This window comes from Corvus moneduloides, chromosome 2 (genome assembly GCF_009650955.1).
Source record: "Corvus moneduloides isolate bCorMon1 chromosome 2, bCorMon1.pri, whole genome shotgun sequence".
NCBI classification, from domain to species: Eukaryota; Metazoa; Chordata; class Aves; order Passeriformes; family Corvidae; genus Corvus; species Corvus moneduloides.
Genome location: NC_045477.1, coordinates 48,559,456 through 48,578,724, shown reverse-complemented (window position 1 = coordinate 48,578,724; position 19,269 = coordinate 48,559,456). Strand labels below are relative to the sequence as shown.

At 37.4% G+C, this 19,269-nt stretch overlaps 1 protein-coding gene across 1 annotated transcript in view; it reads right to left on the bottom strand.

The window, feature by feature from the left end:
• Nucleotides 1-19,269, bottom strand: part of PAN3 (poly(A) specific ribonuclease subunit PAN3) — a 79,778-nt gene that overhangs the window by 7,794 nt on the left and 52,715 nt on the right. Inside the window, 8 exon segments of the mRNA XM_032099506.1 lie at nucleotides 2,022-2,151; nucleotides 2,905-3,044; nucleotides 8,957-9,044; nucleotides 9,516-9,681; nucleotides 17,446-17,547; nucleotides 17,663-17,779; nucleotides 17,941-18,102; nucleotides 19,211-19,268. Of these exon segments, the coding sequence (XP_031955397.1) occupies nucleotides 2,022-2,151; nucleotides 2,905-3,044; nucleotides 8,957-9,044; nucleotides 9,516-9,681; nucleotides 17,446-17,547; nucleotides 17,663-17,779; nucleotides 17,941-18,102; nucleotides 19,211-19,268 (963 nt within the window).

The following is a 19,269-nucleotide window of genomic DNA, read 5'->3' as shown; positions in this document are numbered from 1 at the left end:
AGTAGATTACTGTGCACAGCTGGATAAATAAAGTAGGTCAAGGTGATAACAGCTTGACCTTGGACAACCTATGGGTTGCAGATTTCTATTTATAGTCTAAAAACACACTGGAGAACAGCTTGTATCACAGCAGTTGCTACACTTAAATAAACTGACATGGAAAACCAACCTTGTCCAGCTAGCCAAGGTCTACTATTTGGTCTAACCTCCAAATTATTTTTTGGTATGTGGTCAAATACACAAAAGCCAAAACCACATTTGTATGAAGGTCACTGCCTTGCAGATTCCCAGTCAATGGTGACACAGCTGAGCAACAACACAGGCACTAAGTCTCCAGGTGGCCTCTCTGCAGGCTTAGTAGCCTGTAAAGAGGCAGATATTCTCCACAGGGCTTGGATAAACTGAGGCTTTGGCTGCTACTACATCAATATGATGAATATACAAGTGAGGAAGGAAAGGAATAGCATAATAGGGTCATTGCTCTATGAAAAGTAAGCGTTATGAAGATATTAACTGCATACAAACCATTCCCAGCATCAGAACTCCCTAAGCTACAGATGAGTGCATGCTTGGACAACATGAGGAAAAAAAAAAAAAAAAAAATCACACATGCTAGTCTTTTTCCAATACTCCCTCCACAGGATCTGCTTTGGGACAATAACGAAGAGATGGTACTAAGCTAGACTTAAGGGATACTGTAGCTCTGATGTTAATGGAGGGGATGTGGTAGTACGAATGAGTTACTGCATGAAAGCTAATTAAGAAGTGGTATTTATCACTGCCACATAAGCAGTTATTGCCAAACTGGGGCTAAGCAACAACTTGGATTCGTAGTAGCTCTGCCCACCTGCTAATGATAGCAACTGCTACAAACAACCTGACTAAAAATACAGAAATCTTAATGCTGATCACTGGGCAATCTCCATCTTCGCTATGGGAGAGAGTCCATCTGCCCAGCTTTGTGCAGGCACATAGGCCACCTTAACAAGAAATGATCTTAAACACCACTGGAGAAGGATTAGTAGTTGATTCTGATAAAGTGGGCACCCAACATCTAGAGGTACATAGATACTGCCTGGCTCTTCTACAGCTCCTTGCTTCTGATAGATTTCAGCGTCTTTCATTACAGAGGGGAAAACTGCTCTCCAACAAGACAACAGCGTAGAAATCAAGAGAACTGAGTCCATCAGAATACCAACCACTGGCCTACTGTCTCTTAAAAAGTTCTCAATGAGGCGTTATAATGGAGTGGAATCACAGGAGTTGATTAAATCCTTGTGTAATACCCTATCCCACACATTTTCAGGACCATGTAAGCATTCTGTAATGTATCTCAGAGATTATTTCTAACCTCCCACTAGAAATCCTGCTGTCAGTGGCTTCTGACTAACAGACACTCATTCCTGTTGAACAAATACACTCCAACCTGATACAAAGTACATATTTCCTTTACAGCTACCACTTGATACCTTAACTGAACACCACAAACTAACCAGGCCCCCACAGCAAGAGTGCACACTTCAGGAAAGCTGAACACGATGTCTCCATGAATTAGAATTCATTTGGAAAAGAAAACATGAGAGAAGCAAAGGGACATCAAAATGCAAACCTAAAAATTTAAGGGGCAACATTTGTGGCTGTATAACCTTTAGCATACATTACATGATATACATGATGTATGTCATGATCTACGTTACATACATGGCCTTATTGACTCAGAATGCTATTTTTAACCATCCTATAAAGAACATCATTTCCCCAAGTCTGCTGGTTAGAAATGAAGATGTTACTTCAGTTAAAGCACAGCTGAGGACATCTTAAAACTAGGCATTCTCAAAGCCTTGGGGCTTTCAAAAGCCCAAGCTTAGAGTTGTCAAGCCTTCAGGCAGATTACTCAGGTTAATAAACAAACAGAAGGAAAAAAAAGCCAACAGAAACCAGTAGAAAACATTCCCTTTTAAAGTACAGCTCTAGGAATACTGACTACTGGTCTTTCTGCAGGAATTACTAAGATAATTTACCTTTGCTAGGTCTTCTTCTATAACATCATTTCGCATCTGAGCAGCATCCAACTGAGTATAGAATCGTGCACCAATCATAGGCATAATATCATTTACACTGCGAAGCCTGTTTTGGTCGGTCAGCAAATACCTGCCAAAATAACCCAACCCCCAAAAGATTATATCCTGCAAATGCCAGAGATTATATTCCATTATGATTTTATAACTATTTGACTTTTGGTCAAATTTAACACACAAAGTTGACAATTGTTGTGTTTCTTAAAAGAAGATACCACCAGGGAAAATACATGTTAATTTGCATGTATACATCAAGTCAGTTATTTAAACAAGACAGGAGCTTACTTTCATGGAACTGTGCAGTTCACCCCACTCAAACAGCAAGAATAAATACAAAAAGAGAGAAGGATGCAGGTTCAGACTGTAACGCAAATGAGGGAAAGAGCAAAGACTTCTACTTCTCCCACTCAGGATGCAAGGGAAAAAAGGCTGACTATACTGGAACTACACTAAAATAATAAGCAGCCAGAAAAAAATAGCACTCAACGTTTTGGCCAAAAAGGCAATGTGCCATTTCTCAGTACCTTCTGAAACTGTAAGATAAGACTAGCATATTGCTATTGCAGAGAACACACAATAAAACCCAGTATTGAAGACAACCTAAAATGCTTGTTTTGTTTACACTCCTAATTCTTACTAAGAGCTTTACCAGCATTATACAAAAAAAATTTATATCAATGTTTAACAGTGCACTGACCATGCAGACAACTCAACTGTAGATTTATCTGTAATCTTACTTGCATCTAAAAATACCATTTGATGTTTGCATTTGTATACGTAAAAAAAAGCTGCAAGTTCCTTTAGAAGATTTATTAAGCAAACTTACAAAATCAGATTCTTCAGATCAGAGGAATAGTTGATTGTCACCAGTTCCATTGCTTTCTGCAAATTCTCTCTCTGAATTCCTGATAAAGAATTGCAAGCCAAAGCCAACACAACTTTCCCCAGGGAGATCAGATCTGCTTGCTAATAGGGAAAACACACACAAGTAAGATTCTTAGTATAGATAAATACTACCTATGGTACTAGATGGTGTTAAAGAGAGACAGTTCTTCAATAACCTTATAAGATTTTGAGCAACTACAGTAAGTACTATTCAAATCATAGTTCAATATGATTGTTCAAGTTACAGTAGTTAAAATGTACAAAGGAAAATCTGTCCTGACACCTAGCAATTTTTAGGTACTATATTTATCTTTGAATTATTAAAAGTACCTTATTTTAGCTTAAGGACTGTACCAGAGAGAACTGTGTAGTGAGCGGAAGCTCTGTAATAAGGTTCTCTGAACCACCCACCTGCTTGATCCTGACAAGTCAAGGAGCTGGTGGCAAACAGAGAAAGTCTTCTCAATATGAGGTGTAGAAATAAAAGGATTATTTGTTAAACTGAAACCAGAATTTTCTGCATCCATATCTTTTCTAACTAGCCATCCAGTATGAATTCCATACTGGAATCCACACCACATTCTAGCACATGATATTACCACTTTAACAAATTGCTCAAATATTTTCATCTCTGATGGACAGTGTGAAAAGATCTGAACTGTGCAAAGTAAGTAGACAGGCCTATATGGCTGACAAACTGAACATCATCATGTGTTATGAAGACACCCTTGCATTACTAAACACTTTTGTTAAAAGCAGAATTGCTCTTAAAAGATGAATGCTGGATACAGCCTGCTTTGCCGTAACAGAAAATTCTGCCAGTATTAATAGCCAGCCATGAGAAATGATTTTGAAAAGCTGTAATAGATTTTAAAGTCCACTGCTAAAAGCAAGAGCCTAATTTAGTAGCAAACAATGACATTCATAGGAAAAGTTGAACTGATTCTTTCCATGGAAAGGCTTTCAACTGCACACAACTTGGTCAAACTTAAAAACCCCTGCAGCTTTCCATGCTGGATACATGCCTCAGAGTGAATTTAAGTCAGCTAGAGAGATACAAAATTAGAATTTTCCTGAAGTTTTGTTTTTGGGTTTTTTCTTTTTAGAAAATAAGGTATTTTTGCTAAACTAAAAACATAAAAGCTACTAGTAATTGAGAATGTCAGTTCCACAGCCTAGAGCAAGGCCAAGCCATTTAGCAGAGAATGCAGTCATACAAGGAATCCACCTTCTGTCATTTCTGTAAGAAAGGCTAAAAATCTGGCAGCACTGCAACATTAAAGGTTCTGGTTAGAATTTGGCAGCTTTAGGAAAGTGCTGTGATGGTGAATATGCCACAGCCCCTCACAGCTCTTCCACCCAGAGGCATAACCACACTTGCTGCCTCTGGCTGCAGTAGCTGAGCAGAGCCTTCCCTGAAGCCACGTCTCCCGGGTACTGCAGGACAGGGAAAAATACCAAACCTTTCCAGGTCTCTCAATGTCCCTGTTGTTCCTTTATCAAGTATGATTAAGCAGCACAATTTGAACATGGATACACAATATGTCAGAAGCTAAAAAGCATATTATTCTTGTAGCTAATGAAGACAGACAGGATGTGGAAAATGAGACAGAAATAAGGACAAAGTGGCTGATAAGGAGGTAGGACAGGCATTTGCTAGACTCTACTTCCTAAGCAACATGGAATTTCTGAGTTTCAGCATTCCTTTTTCCTTTGGTAAAGAGAAGTTAATCAAAGCAATAAACGCCCATTTTGGTGTGAACTCGCTTCCACTACCAAGTGGTCAATTTCAGCAGCAGGGAATACTGCTGTAGTTCTAAACAGAGGATTTTTGTTGATGCAGTATCTAGAGACGTGTCACCTGAAACAATGGCATTTCCATTATGACTTTTTTCTTCAAAAAGACTTGGAAGAAACATGCAATTGTATTAACCACAATCTTACTTCTTTCTGCAGTCCCCTACTTTACACTCAGTATCTTTCAACTCTTAGTCATTCATAGGAATATATCCTATATAAATTCTGTATCATCACACAGCCCTGAGACACTGAAAATATATGGCTTCAGGCAAGACCCTATGAAAATGCAGTCTTTGCACAGGTGCTTTCATAATACAGATTGCATTAGATTTTAGAAATGGTTGAGAAAGTCTTACATTTAACATCTGACAGGAAATTCTAAGTTTGAGCTTTGTGAGGTTTTGAGCATTTGACTTGCAACCTTAATTTTTTGTTTGTTTAGCAAATTATATCTACCAGAAGAACTGGCAGAGAGGATATGACACCCCAGTGCAGCCTCAAACACACAGTTTTCAAATTACAGCCAATGATTAGCTTGCTTTAGACATGAAAGTGGCTTGGATTCATCCCACTTATTTTAGGAGCTTTGAGCATTTAGTCGACAGACTGACCACTTTAAGATACATCTGTAATTCTGTAAAACAATTCAGATTTTGAGCCAGCTGAACTGCTCTCTGGAGGCACTTCACTACTCACTGATAGCTGAAATCCTGAAAGAAAATGTTATCACAATACCCGATGTCTGAAGTTTTACAAGAGCACACAGGCAGTATCTCTCCTGTCTGACTAGAGAGTATCTCGAGCTGGAAAGATCCCATAAAGTTCAGGATTTCTGAGAGTCAGATTACTGGTTTAGAAATGACTAAATAACCATCCGCTGACCAACTCTATCTATTCACAAAGGGTACATGACTTCCCAGAAGCTGGGTTACACCATTCTTTCTGCAAGGAAGCAATCCACATATGCCTATTAAGTCCTAACCTCTCCTCTCAAAATACCAGCAGATTCAGCTCTTACTGCTTCTAGGAAGAGAAAGGTTAAAGAAGGCACACAAGAACTACCAGACTTCATTGCAGCAGGAACACCAGAAATATATGCTGCATTCCAGTGTATGGATCAATACTAGGTACAATCATTTCCCTGTTTATACTCCCTACTGTGTTTGCATGCTCCTATGGATCACATCAGTTCCTTTTGCCACAGATCTGACAGAAACCTCCTTCTACGGTAACTATCAACAGTGACTATGAAGTCATACTAAGTCGATTCTTAACTTCAAGGAAAAGCTTTACACCTTCTAAGTACTGGCAGCATTTTGTTCAAAAATGCACCTTGCATACAACTAATAACCATTAATTAGTGATTCAATTCATAACTGCAACCTGTACCAACTTATTTTTTATCTCTTGAAAGCTTTGCTAGTAAAGATTTTATCAGCATTTAGTTTATTGATAGAACTATTAAATAGCTAAAAACCGGCCCTAGGAGATAAACTCAGAAACAACCCCCTTCATTAACGTCTCCCTGTTACCAAGTCAATTTCAAGTACACCAAGTGAGTAATTTAAAGGTTAATTGCATAAGTACCCTTTCTTAATTTTTTGATATTAAATCTTTTTGTATTAAATATAAGTCCCACTATGCCAAATGCCCTTGAGATATCTCAACATTTTATACACTTGATTTTACCATGTGAGCTATTCAAATAAAACTTTTTTTTTTACAGGATCCATTTTCAAGAAACTCTTTGAAACCAACATTATTTTTTCTTTTGTTTTGTTTATCCTGTTCCACTGCTATGCTTGGATCAGTATCAGCTCATCCAGACTCCAGTTCTGTGGATTCACTTATCCTTTTAAGTTCTGGAATTGTCCTTAGAAGTACCTCCAAGTTCCTACTTTTTGGTGGGTTTTTTAGAGTCAATAATAATACTTGAGATGCCTCTTCAAACTAGTCTCTCTAAATTTGGGGAGGTGCATGTGAAAGTTATTTTGGTTTGCTAAATTGAAAATATTTACTTTAAGCAAAAGTAACATTATAGCCCTTGTTAAAACAGTAAAACTTGTGTTCTCGTATCTTTGTAAAGGGGAGGATTCACATTTTATTCCAAATACAGAAATATTTATTAAACCTTTTCACTGTTTCCTATACTACCATTTAGTTTTCCTATCTGTACCTCGCAATTGACTGACACAAGACTTATGGACTGGGGGGACGGCAGGAAGTGGTGTGCTGCAATTTATACAGGTTTTTAATGCAAGTGGCTATTCATATCTAATTTACTTCTTTTGCACTTCTCTTATCATTGCCTTTATGTAACTATTAAATGACCACAGAGATTAAGGTGTTTAACACAGATTGTAAAGAACAATTGCATTCCTTTTACATAGCGCCTCACTGTTTTGGCCAAAATCTCTCTCTATATATTAATCACGGGAAATAGCCAGAAAATGGCAAATCCTAACAAACATACCTTTCTCCATTGAAGACAACAACAAGGAAATGCATATTAGCTGGGCAGTAAACCAAGAGATAACCTATGTTTTTAACAGTCACAGGAGTCCCAGAGGAATTCAGGAACTGGGTCATGGATCGAGAGGAAAAAGGACAAACAGCAGCTGTTACTTTGTAATTGTATCTGGCATGGGCAAACAAAGGTAGAGCATGAGAAACAACTCCTGAATTTCAAGGAATGAACTCGGTCTGGCATCTCTGAAGGAAGAAAACGGGCAGTGAAAGCCTAGCCCGTCTAGAAAAAGCAACAAAAGAAAATGCCATACTGTATTTACTAACTGCAGCTTAGATCTTCCAAACAAAGTATTTAAGAGTACTTCTTTTCTGGTTTAGTGGTGCAACCTAAACAATTTGAATATTAACAAGGTATAAAACATGAAAAGCCATTCCCCCTAAACAAAACTAGGCATTATCAAGCAAGTCAGCTATGGTGCTAAGTGCTTTTGACAGATTTGTGTACCTGCAAGTATTTTTAGATTTGTATCTCCAAGTATTTTAAACATTTTGCTTTACTTGAATGTCATAATATCTCAGGAGAATCCCTTTCCAAGCTGCAATTAAAATAGAGAAGAAGTACTTAGATGAAAAAAATCTCATTACATTTTTAGGCATGAAATCCCTTACTTATATGTATTTTCATCTTCTCTCAACTGTTTTCCACTGAATTATTACCAAAAGCCCACTGATATGTAGCTGGGTGTGTGTGTGTGGGTGTGTGTGTGGGAGCCTGAAATCCTTTGGTGTACTCCTCAAAGTACACTGAAAACTGCTTTACTGTATCATAAAAAAAAAAAAGGTTATGTTCTAGGACATGGTCTCCAACAAGCTAGTTTCTGCTGGCCAAAGTTCAAACATTTCAGTTATTACTTGAAGACTGTGAATAAGCAGTTCTCACAGTGTTATATAAGCTCAATTAATGAAAATAAATTAAATCCAACTCCCTACTGTAGTCTTTCACTCCCAGTACAGACAGGGTATGTGATCACTGCTGAAGTAATGTACTTTACCCTGAGGGGAAGTTAGGGAAAGAGGCACTCCTGTACACAGTGATGCTCCAGATGACTGTGGAACAGTTTTTGTTAAGTCTAAAGGGGTTCTTCTTAATTCAGGAATTATGCAGAGTCCACGCTTCAGAGAACACCAGGAGAGCACGGAAAAACTAGGAGCCCAAAATAAAGATACACTAGAATCTTTTAGGCATGAGGAGAGGGCCTAAACGCAGTTAATTGAAAGATCTTACTCCTCTCTGAACAGGTATTCAACACAGTTATTTATGCTAAAAATCACAAAAGACAGAGCAAAAACTATTACTGAATAATTATCTTTTATCTCTAACACTAAATGTAAGATTTTTTTTCTCCTTAGTTTAGAAATTTCTATTTCCAATTGTTTCTCACTTAAGTTTGTTAAATACTAAAGTTCAACCTGTTTGGTGAGCTTGTGAAATTTTAGAAGCAGAAGATATCAAAGTGAGTATTCACATTTCTAAATTACAAGCAAATTTGAATAGTGTATGGCAGAACCAAGATCAAATCAGAAATGAAAAAATACAGTTATTTACAGATAGGTAACACTGGACTACAGTTTAGTTAAAGTACTTGTCTTCCAAAAATAATCATACTGGTTTGCAACAGTCCCTTTGCCAAGCCACCAACCTAACCGTGACAGTGTTGTCTTACCTGAAACTGAGCCATTAATGCCAGTGGATTATTTTGACTGTTGTCAAATGTCAAAACATCAAAGATTCCAACGCAATTAACTCGTAACCTTTAGGAACAAGAAGAGAAAACGACGAATTGCCATTAAACTTTATTGGTTACTCCATTTTTCCTCTAGCATTCATTGAATGGTTTGATATGATAAAAGCCATCAGTACTTAGCAAATTATTTATGCATCAGAAAAGACTGATTTTACTATTTGATAAGATGCACAGACAGTATTCAGTTTACAAATAAATCAATAAATTTCTGAACTGACAGTACTGGGTCTGATCTGTAGTTTGAAGATAATGCGTAACTCTTCCCAAAGTATGTTTTAAGACCTTTAAAAAACCAGAATTCCAAGCTTTAGCACACTCCTCATGCCAGTTCAGTGCTACTACTGTAGTAGAGTGCTACTCTTAGTAGAGTGCTACTCTACTAAGAGCACTTAGTAGCTATTTATGTATCAGGTGCACAGTCACCAGCTGCCATGAACGCAGAGCACAGTAACACAGTGAGACTGAATGCTTTCATTACCTTGTTTTGCCTGTTACCAGAATCTTCGTTGGATCCATAACTCTGCACGCCAGTCCTGCTGTGTGAATGGTCCGTAAGGCAGAGCTGAGCTGCACAATATATGCCCATATCAAAGACTCTGGAAGCAATCCCGCGTGCTGCCGTGGCAGAGGGCCATCATGCTGACCTAGAACCAAAACATTGTAAGCATCAATAGAAGGCTGCTGTGCAAAAAAGCAAATGACAGCATCTTGAATTATACAATTAACTCACATATTCACTTCATTTAACTCTTAATAGTCCTTGAAAGACACATCTATTGTGCTTTAAAGGTGAGTTTGGGAGTAGATTTTTCTTTGTTGGTTAGTTTCAGTTGTGGTTTTCTGAAAATGTTGAGAATTCACTAGGCATTATTATTTTCACTCATATTCAGGGAAATGATGCTGATTTTTTAAGTTTAGAGTGAGCACTGGTTGGAAATTGCTCAAAGTGGATAGTACATCAAAATATGCTGGTACTTCAGAAGTAAGAACACCAGTATCCTGAGACAGAGTATGCACCGGAATAGCTGCAACAGATCCCATTTTACCTCCTTTATTGCAGGTAGGCTTTCCAATTAAACATTTTCTATCATCTAATGAAAAAAAAAATAACAAGCTAATTTCAAATTACATGGGCAAATCAGACAAAGATTTGGTGGCTAAACATCTTTGAACACAACTTCACGTATGTTCTGCTGTGACACAGCTCCCTGACACGTCATCACTGCATAACCCCTATTCCATGGGTCATAGGAAAGCAATGCATTGCTCCCCTTCCAAAAGGATTTGTAGATCTCCTTTCAAAAGTAAAACTCAGTCTTTGCAAACACACACAAATTCTACATTGCAAACAGTTTGAGTAATGCTGAGTCACAGATCAAAAAATGAAGATATAAATAACAAAAGTTATTTTTAGTATGATGTGTGTAACTCAAAGAAGCTGCCATTGTGCAAGGCAAACAAAGTTGAAGCAGGAGAAAAAAAATACATCCAGAGTAAGACATCAGAGTACACCTCAATTTTACAAACCACAACAGACATTTCAAGAGGTTGCCTAAGTACTGATTTTGCTAATTCTGAGACCAGTAATATCATCAGTATTAAGTAAAATCACGTTAGCATCTGATTCAGTTTGGCTGTAAACTGACTGCATTCTTCTCTAAACAATTCTTTCTTTTTTTGGGGGGGGGGGGGGGGGGTTTTGGGTTGTTTTGGTTTTTGTTGTTGTTTTTTGGGGGGTTTTCTTTTCCCCTTTCCTACAGGGCCATATCAACATCTGTGCATTTGATCAAAGTAAGCGTGTATATGCTTGCATGTGTATGCACACACAAAATATATGCACAGTGAAAAGAAATGGAACACATTACTGATAACTTCTTACTTGGAAATTTTACTGACTCCGGGCAGTAAATGGGAATGTTAACCAGCTTTCATTTCTGAGCTTTGCTTAGTCCATTTTTAAATTTTAGTTCCCTTCCCAAAGGTTTAAGGTGCTTTGGTTTAGATTATGAAGATCAAGACACTGACTCCTTTAAAAAGCAGTAAGTCCAGCATGTCTACTGAAAGCTGAATATAATGAGATATTGTTTGTTTTTTCTGGCCTCCTAATGAATCATTATACAAATCACTTCCCACAAAACCAGCATACCAAAAGTCTCACATAACAAGCTTTTTCCCTCATAATTCTCTTCTTCAGCATGACAAAAATTAGAGTATAAAATGACTGAGGAGATATAACATCACGTATTAGTTGAGACTCTCTCTCTTTACTACTTGCTGTAGAATGCACTTTATATTTGGGGACCGGCAATGTGAGTAGTAGGGTTAACAGGGATGCACACGGATACTGTAAGACAGTTACATGTGTATGCAGGAAGTCCAGAATAGAAATGTTGCTATAATATTCCAAAGAGAGAGAAAAGGCAAAACTTCGGAGCTATTTTTCTGCACGCATAACAGCACCTGCCCTTTGATTTTCAAATTAAGGCAATGTAACCAAGAGAATATCCAATATACACTGAAAGAGCGAGGTGAACATAGCTTCTCCTCATCTATCAGAAAATCTCAAGCAATGTTATTTTACTACTGGAAAAACTAACTTGAGGCTACAGCCAAATCTAGGCTGCTGCTTTCACACCAGCTGGCTGCACCCCACATTCACATACACTAAACGTACAAGCTAAAACATGGGAAGAAGCAGCTTTGAAATGCCTTCTTATGTATCCTTCTGTTCAGAATAAGCCCGAATAAAAGCAGCTCAATCTGCTGCAATGCTGACTATAATGTATGTCTCAAGAGGCCCATCAGACCTGCCACAGACAGCACCCGAGCAAGGACCCAAGGAGATGAAACCCAAAAGCTTGCTCTTCAGGAGGAACCCACAGCTAGAAAGCTTTCCAAACAGTGCTGAACACAATGAAAAACATCACAAGAATATAAGTAAATGTTACCAAAATGATCAGAGTATTACTTAAAAAAGTGGTATATTAAGAGATTCCATGGCTGATTTGCAAAGGCTTCCCACTACAGGCTGAATCCATGGCTACAAGAAGCAAAATTTCAGACTGTGTTCTTCTTACCTACTGCAGGGTAGACTCACCTCTCCCAATAATTTCATCTGAGATGTAGAACACAGACACTAATGGAAAAGATTAAAAATATAAAACCTGCTGTTTCAAAAACAGGTTATCCATTATTTTTCCTTGCCACATTGGGATAAACATAAATAAAAATGCTGACAGTTATTTTTAAGTTCTGTGGTATGCTGATCTCAACAGAACAAAAAAATTTACCCTTTGCACCAGTGTGCATGTGTACATTAGGTTTTTGCTTGCTAAAAAAGCATTCAAATGAAATTCTGTTCTCCAGAGCAATTATAGATCCAGGAAGAGTCCTGGGGTGGAAAGTAAGACCTGGGAACACCAGCACTAGAACCTGTTTCATATCATCAGGAACACTGTCAGAAAGCATGCTAAGAACCGGCAATTCTCACACAGTTATGAAGGAAAAAAAAAAAAGGCCCAATAAACGATTTAGCCATTTACTAAACTGAACCCCTCAGGCTTGTAAATCAGTCTTTATATTTAGAACTGAGAATTGTTCAGTGTTCACTTGGTGTTCCTTAAGTTAAAGTACTGAAAACAAGGCAAATGCAGTAGCCTTCATTTCTCCTTCAGGGGAACCTGGGGTTTGGTTTTACATTTCCCAGTCTTCAATATACAAGGTTCTGAACTACTAGAGTGCAGCAGTATATTTTGTAAAAATTCTGAAGCTACTGAAAATTTGAACTTACGCTGAAAAAGTTGCAGCTTTTGGCAAAGGTACTTCAGGATAATTATTAGTCATGTATTTCGTCTTCAAAAACATCATGCTGACTTTCAATATTCATATATTCTTACTCCTCATCACAGACTATTCATCTAGTCATCACACAACTTATTTCTTTTTCAATGGAAGGGATATCTTACGAAAAAACATTCAGCACGTGGGGATGCAAAAATTGTAAAGTCAGCAATGAAGTCCATTTTTGTGCATTACATACTACTGTGTCAAAAGGAAAGCAATTTTCCCGGACTGTGTTTATCTTCATCAGAAAGTATTTGTTTGCTGAAGAGCAGAGACACTGCTGCTGAAAACTCCTACTACCAGCACGTACACTAACTTTTAATTACTCAGAGTGTTTAAAAGCAGACCAAAGGACATATCAAAGGCATGCTTATCTCTGCTAACCACAAAAACTCATCAGGACAAACCTTTCTGGCAGCTGTCAATAGTCACTGATAATTTGCCATGATTTTCCAGCTGTTAAGTTTTAAAGCACATACATTCAGAATTTGGTTTACCATTCAATTATTGAACTGTTAAGAGCAACATTTCAGTACTTTTGAGTTAACTTGCTAATGCAAAGAGAACATAATTTCTGCAGAGATAAATGCACTAATGCGTACTATAATCTGAAGCTATAAGAAATATCAGAAAGGTGGAAGAAAACCAAAAAGTTCCAGAACAACAGATTTAATGCTTAAAGTATGAAGAAATGTTTTGAAGAAATATAAGAAGTGAGAATAAAATAAAAAGAAACTTTTCAAATAAATGTACTTTGAGTAGCAATTAAATGAAAATTCAGATTTGTGATTTTAAAACTTGTGCAAATTTAGTAAAATACGCCAGAACAATGTTAGATTATCACACTGTATCACCTGAAGGAAGAGGAGGTATTATTGAATAAAGAACACAAGCAACAAATTCTACCGCATCCAGAAGTTAGAGACATTAGTTTACAGTATAAAAATAAATGTAAGCTGCTATTTTTCTCCCCCATACCAAATCTCTACCAAGGTAGTTCTGTAACAGGGTCTGTAAATAACACAGCAAGAAAACACCCAAGACTGACCACATTGACACCAGTGACATGCAAGACAGCCATGTAAACCATAATCCTCATCTTTTAACTATGAAGGTCTCATGTTGCCAACTGAAGCGTTCAACATAAATAAGGTTGCATACCTGAAATCAAATTCTCTGAGATCACTGATCAGGTTCACAGTGTTGTGCCTCCTAAAATCTTTAAAAGCAATTGTACTAATCTGGGCCTCATGCTGCAGAGTACCCAACTTCCATCCATTCCCCTGCTTCTCTTGGGAGTCTCCTCTAGGCAGGCAGACGGCCAAGAAACTCTGTGAGGGGATGGAGAAAGGATCCATGAAGGCAGGCAATTCTGAGAAATCAAGTTATAGGTATGCAATCTTATTTTTCTCTCTTAAATTGCTCCTTCTACTGAGAAACAGACTAGAAAGCAGCAGTTATCAAAAAAAAAAAAAAAAAAAAAAGAAAGGCCAAAGCAAAGATGTGCAGAAAGATTTGGCAAAATTTGGGAATTCGCGTGACTTTTCCCCTAATTTATCTAATAAAAAGATTGAAAGATCAGGTAATAATTGTCATAGTTAGGAGACAGTTATCTTCCCTAAATATCCCTGTAAATTCTGTTGTGACAGCTCATTTTAATTAAATAATACTTTGAACAGACGTTGATGCCCTACTTCCAACTTCCCAGATTATTCCTGCCTATAAAAGAAAGTTGAAGTAGGCCAAATAAAGGGTCCAGATAGCCCATGAGCCTGTTTCAAACACACATACACTAAAATCAGCTTGCAATGAATACTGAAGTGTATAAACAAACAAGCAGAATATTCTATTAGCCTCCAGTGATTTGCAGCTCAGAGGTAGATACCATGTCTTTGCAGTCCCCAAATATTTCTCCTCCAGGAGTAAGCCCACTTCCCCCTTGAAGCTAGGCAAATGTCCACAATAATCTGTGAAAGTTCCATGGCTTAATTATCTTTACACAGGTTTTGAATTTGCTACTTGTCTAGTTTCATTGGTCAGTCCTTAGTATTAGGCTGGAAGAAATAAACTATTTTTATTCATTTCTTCTTTATTCCAGATGATTTTTCAGACACCTACTACATTCCAGTCATTTTTAACCCCATTCTATCCCTTTACATCTTTAGAAGCATGAAAAGCACTATTCCACTTTGCTGTTGTTCATCCAGCTGTTCCATGCCTTTGATCATCCCTGTCATCTCTTCTCAGCTTCTTTGCTGCTCTTTTACACCCTTCAAAATACATGAGGAGGACCACAACTACAGATAGGAGTCTATCAGGCACACATCTTGAATACAATGTCTTCCATTTCATTGCTCTTTCTTAATAAGCTACATCAATCTCTTTCCTATTTATAGCTATTCAGCAAGAGAAAAGTATTCTCCTCAATCTACTTAACTATGGTCCCAGACCTATTACTGAGTGGCAACAGTCACAGCAGAGACCATCGCTGTATATTTAAAGCTAGAGTTACATTTTTTCTTTGATCACATTGGTTTACATTACATCACCTGCTATATTATTGGTAGAAGTTCCAGTCTTGTAAAATCCTTCTGCAATCAATCACAACTGGCCTTTGTTTTTAACAATCCAAATAATCTGGTATTACCAGCAAACTTTGACAGACTATTTGTCTTCAGTGCAAACAAGTGAATGTGTTAAAAAATACAACTCCCAGGACATCATCTTGTGAGACCTGTCAGTCAGTGATCTTCACTGTTCACTCTGTTTCCCATATTCTAACCAGGCATTAACCTGAGAACCTTCTCTGCCATATGATTACTTAGGTTCTTTTAAGGACTCTGTTGAACTTCATTGAAAACCCCAAGGTTTTATCTACTGGATCTTCCTTTAAAGAACTTTGATAGATTAATGAGACATGACTGCCCTTTATAGAGCCAAAACTTAATTATTTTCCAGTGTGACAGAAGAACGTGTTCCCAAGAATTTTATTGTAACTTCTATTATTTTATCTAGAACAGACATCATTCTTCTACGATTCTCTAGAGAGATACAAAAACATAACAAGGACTGATTTACATGGAAATTGAAAACTGTGACTGGGAAACGCTCAGAAGTCTAGCCCTGCATGTAACAGTCATTAACCTGGCAGTAGATCTTCCAGTTTCATCTCACCAAATTAGTTCCACATCAGGCTCATTGAATCTGTAATTGCACTCTGATTTGCCAAAGGATATGACACATCAAACTAGGGTTTCTTCTGTCTGAGATATTACCACCAAAATCAGTGGTGGAAATCAAATTCCATCTCCACTTATACTGGTCAGCTCAGTGCAAAGTCAGTGAGAATTATGCAGTATATACAGTATCCACAAGTCTTTGAATGTATCTAAGTTTATCTTCAAGTCTTTGAATGTATTCACACACTACCAAACCAATATACTGTGATGTAAAAGATAGCCAAGTAAAGTTTTACAGCTCAGCCTTTGAAACAGTTTGAATTCACAGCTAACAGCTCTAATTTCCAAAGGCACAAGAAAGAAAAAAACCTTAGCTTCTGTTTCTCTTCATATGCTGGCAGCCTAAAGACATTTAGGGAAAATGTCCTCTAATTAAAAAAAAACCTAGGCCATGTCACAGTCCTCTGGTCATCCCTAGTGCTGGATCTAATTTCAGGGCTGGTCCTGCATCAAGCAGGAAGTTGGTCCAAAGAAGCTCTGCAGGGTACCTTTCTACCCTAAGTCTCTCTGGGACTCCATTCGTTACCACCTCTCTTTCTCAGCATGGCACTGTTGTATTCCAGACAACACCTGACTGCAGTTTGCAAGACTGCAGGGGTCATGAACTGGTCCTAACAGGAAGAATGATTGAGCAGACTGTTCTGGAGAGGAAGTGGTTTTAGCCACAAGCATATGAGCTCTACTGGGCTACTTGCTGAGCCACAGATCACGCTGTGACAGGCTTTATGAATGTTGATGCAGTTTTAGTAACCCCATTGAAGCTATAGTATAAACATGACTTAAAAAAAAAAAAAAAAAAAAAAAATTCAGACCTAAGATAGGACATTAGTGTCTGAAGAGAATATCCGGATATTTCAATCCGTTTCTTAACTAGCACTTCACATTTCAAACCATCAAATAAAATACTGTCTAATCACTCCTCAAAATATCTAGTGAGGAAAAAAGTAGAAAGGTAGGACACCTAAACAGCAAGCATCAAATAGGCATATCTTTTGAGTTTTGGAATCATTGCCATTAAATGTTAGGTGTTACCTGGTGACAGACCTGCAATAAGGACATCAGAGCTCCTGGCTCCCAATTTTGTTCCATTTTATTTTTCTTTCAAAGAGCCTTACACACTGACATCAATTTTATACTTGTTTGTTAATCTAAAAAAATTTTACAAATAGGAGGTGAAGAAGAGTTCTCTCATATCAATCAGCTTATGATATGACAGAACTGATTAGCCAAGAAATTAGGCTGAACAACTAATTCTGACCAGATGTTTACTGCTGAAGTATTGGAAACAGCGTACAGAAGTATTACATGATAGTGTAGTTTCCTTACCCCATTTCCGTTTTGTGAAATAGGAATCAGCACTAGGGTCATTGAAGTGTCTGCTCATCATAGTCTCTCCTCCAGCATGAAAATCATATGCAAACACAAGAGCTTAAAAATAGAAACAGGTGACATTTATTAACTCAAGCGCATTTGAAAAAAGTAGCAACACATCAGCTGGGGGGAGGGGAGGAAGGGCAGAGGGAAAGAAAAAAGAAAAACTTACAATGTTCTCCAAAAGCTTTAGTGGTAAACACTTCACGCAAAGTTACTATATTTGAGTGCTGAATCTTTTTCCACATGTCAACCAATACCATGCACTTTGTGTTAACAAGACGAAAACCTAGGGAAGAAATTAAACCCACGGTTTAAAGTATCATGTTTAGGATGAGAATTTTCTACTTTAACATTTCATCTGAAACTGCTGAGAAACAACCAGACATTCAAATATGACTGCTATGCTTAGGAATGCTCATCCTACTGAGACAACTCAATTTTTCTCACCATGTATCCTCCGAAGGCAATATGGCAGGTCATCTTTACTATTTACGGCTTTATAGCACGATGTAATGTACCCAAAGTTGCTCGTTTTCTGTATCCGATTGGGTGGTGGCAGTGGTTCCAAAGGAAAGAGACTGTGGTAGCTGTCCACTTCCGCAGGAACTGCTATAATCAGTTTAGACAAAGAAACACATTAGGTCTCAGCTGACCTTGAGAAAGTTACTGAGCAGCAGAGAAAACTAAAATGACTTTCACAAACATGTAAATTATCTCGACTGTCTTTTAGATGCATGTGAAGTTAAAATTCACTATTTTTGTTTTAATACCAACATACTGGTAGGTTCCTAGAAGTGATCTCACAGAATTAAAATAATTGTCTTCAGAAAAACAGTTACACCAAATAAAATCAACAGAATAGATGCACAGCTCCATCTGCCATTTCCTCATTTACCTTAGAAATTCACACTTATGAATGACATTTCTTTGGTGCTTTTCGTACACTGATTCATTAATAAGCACCAATTTCCATGTAGACTTCATACCATAGCAAGAACCCCATTTTCATCAGGAAAAAAAAAGCAAGTATCAGTCATATATGTTTTAATATACTGGTTTAGAAAACAAGGAGAGAGAAATGCTAAAGGTTTACAAATCAGATTACGAGACTACCCTTGCACTTCTGGATTAAAATACTAAACTGCATTTTTTTAACTGCATTGTTATCATATATGCACACATTTAGGAAGTAAAAGATTCTGCAACCAAAAACTATTTAAATCAAGCTGAGTAATGTAAATTGCCCAAAAGCCAAATCACATTAAATAGTATATGGTTCTTTAGCCTGACAACTAGTACAAAAGCCTTCACTGGTATTCCAGCCAATTCACTTCAAAACACACTGCTTTGCTAGTTTACATACAACCTTTGAAAAATACATGCATCATTTAAAGAAGTACCTAATATCTACAGAGTAATATAAAACTGTTCTTCACAATGCTTTACTGCCTTAATGATTTTTCCTTTCTCAGCAATTTGAAATATTCCTAACCATTAAGGAGTTTCAAAACAGAAGAAAATTAGAATAGAAGAGAGAAAAAGTAATTCATATTTCTAAAACACCTTGCATTTGGTTATCCACAGCCCAGGCTGATGATTAAAGCTTCATGAAAAATTAAAAACAGGTGGCATTTTTTGCAAGATGTTGTTAATATTGATGAATGTGCATGGTTGCAGAAAAACATGATCACTGTTTAGATTCATAAGAAACACTTACCAGGACTATCAGCCTGATCAATCTGGGCCATCGTTATTAAGTGTCTGTTGATGAGTTCC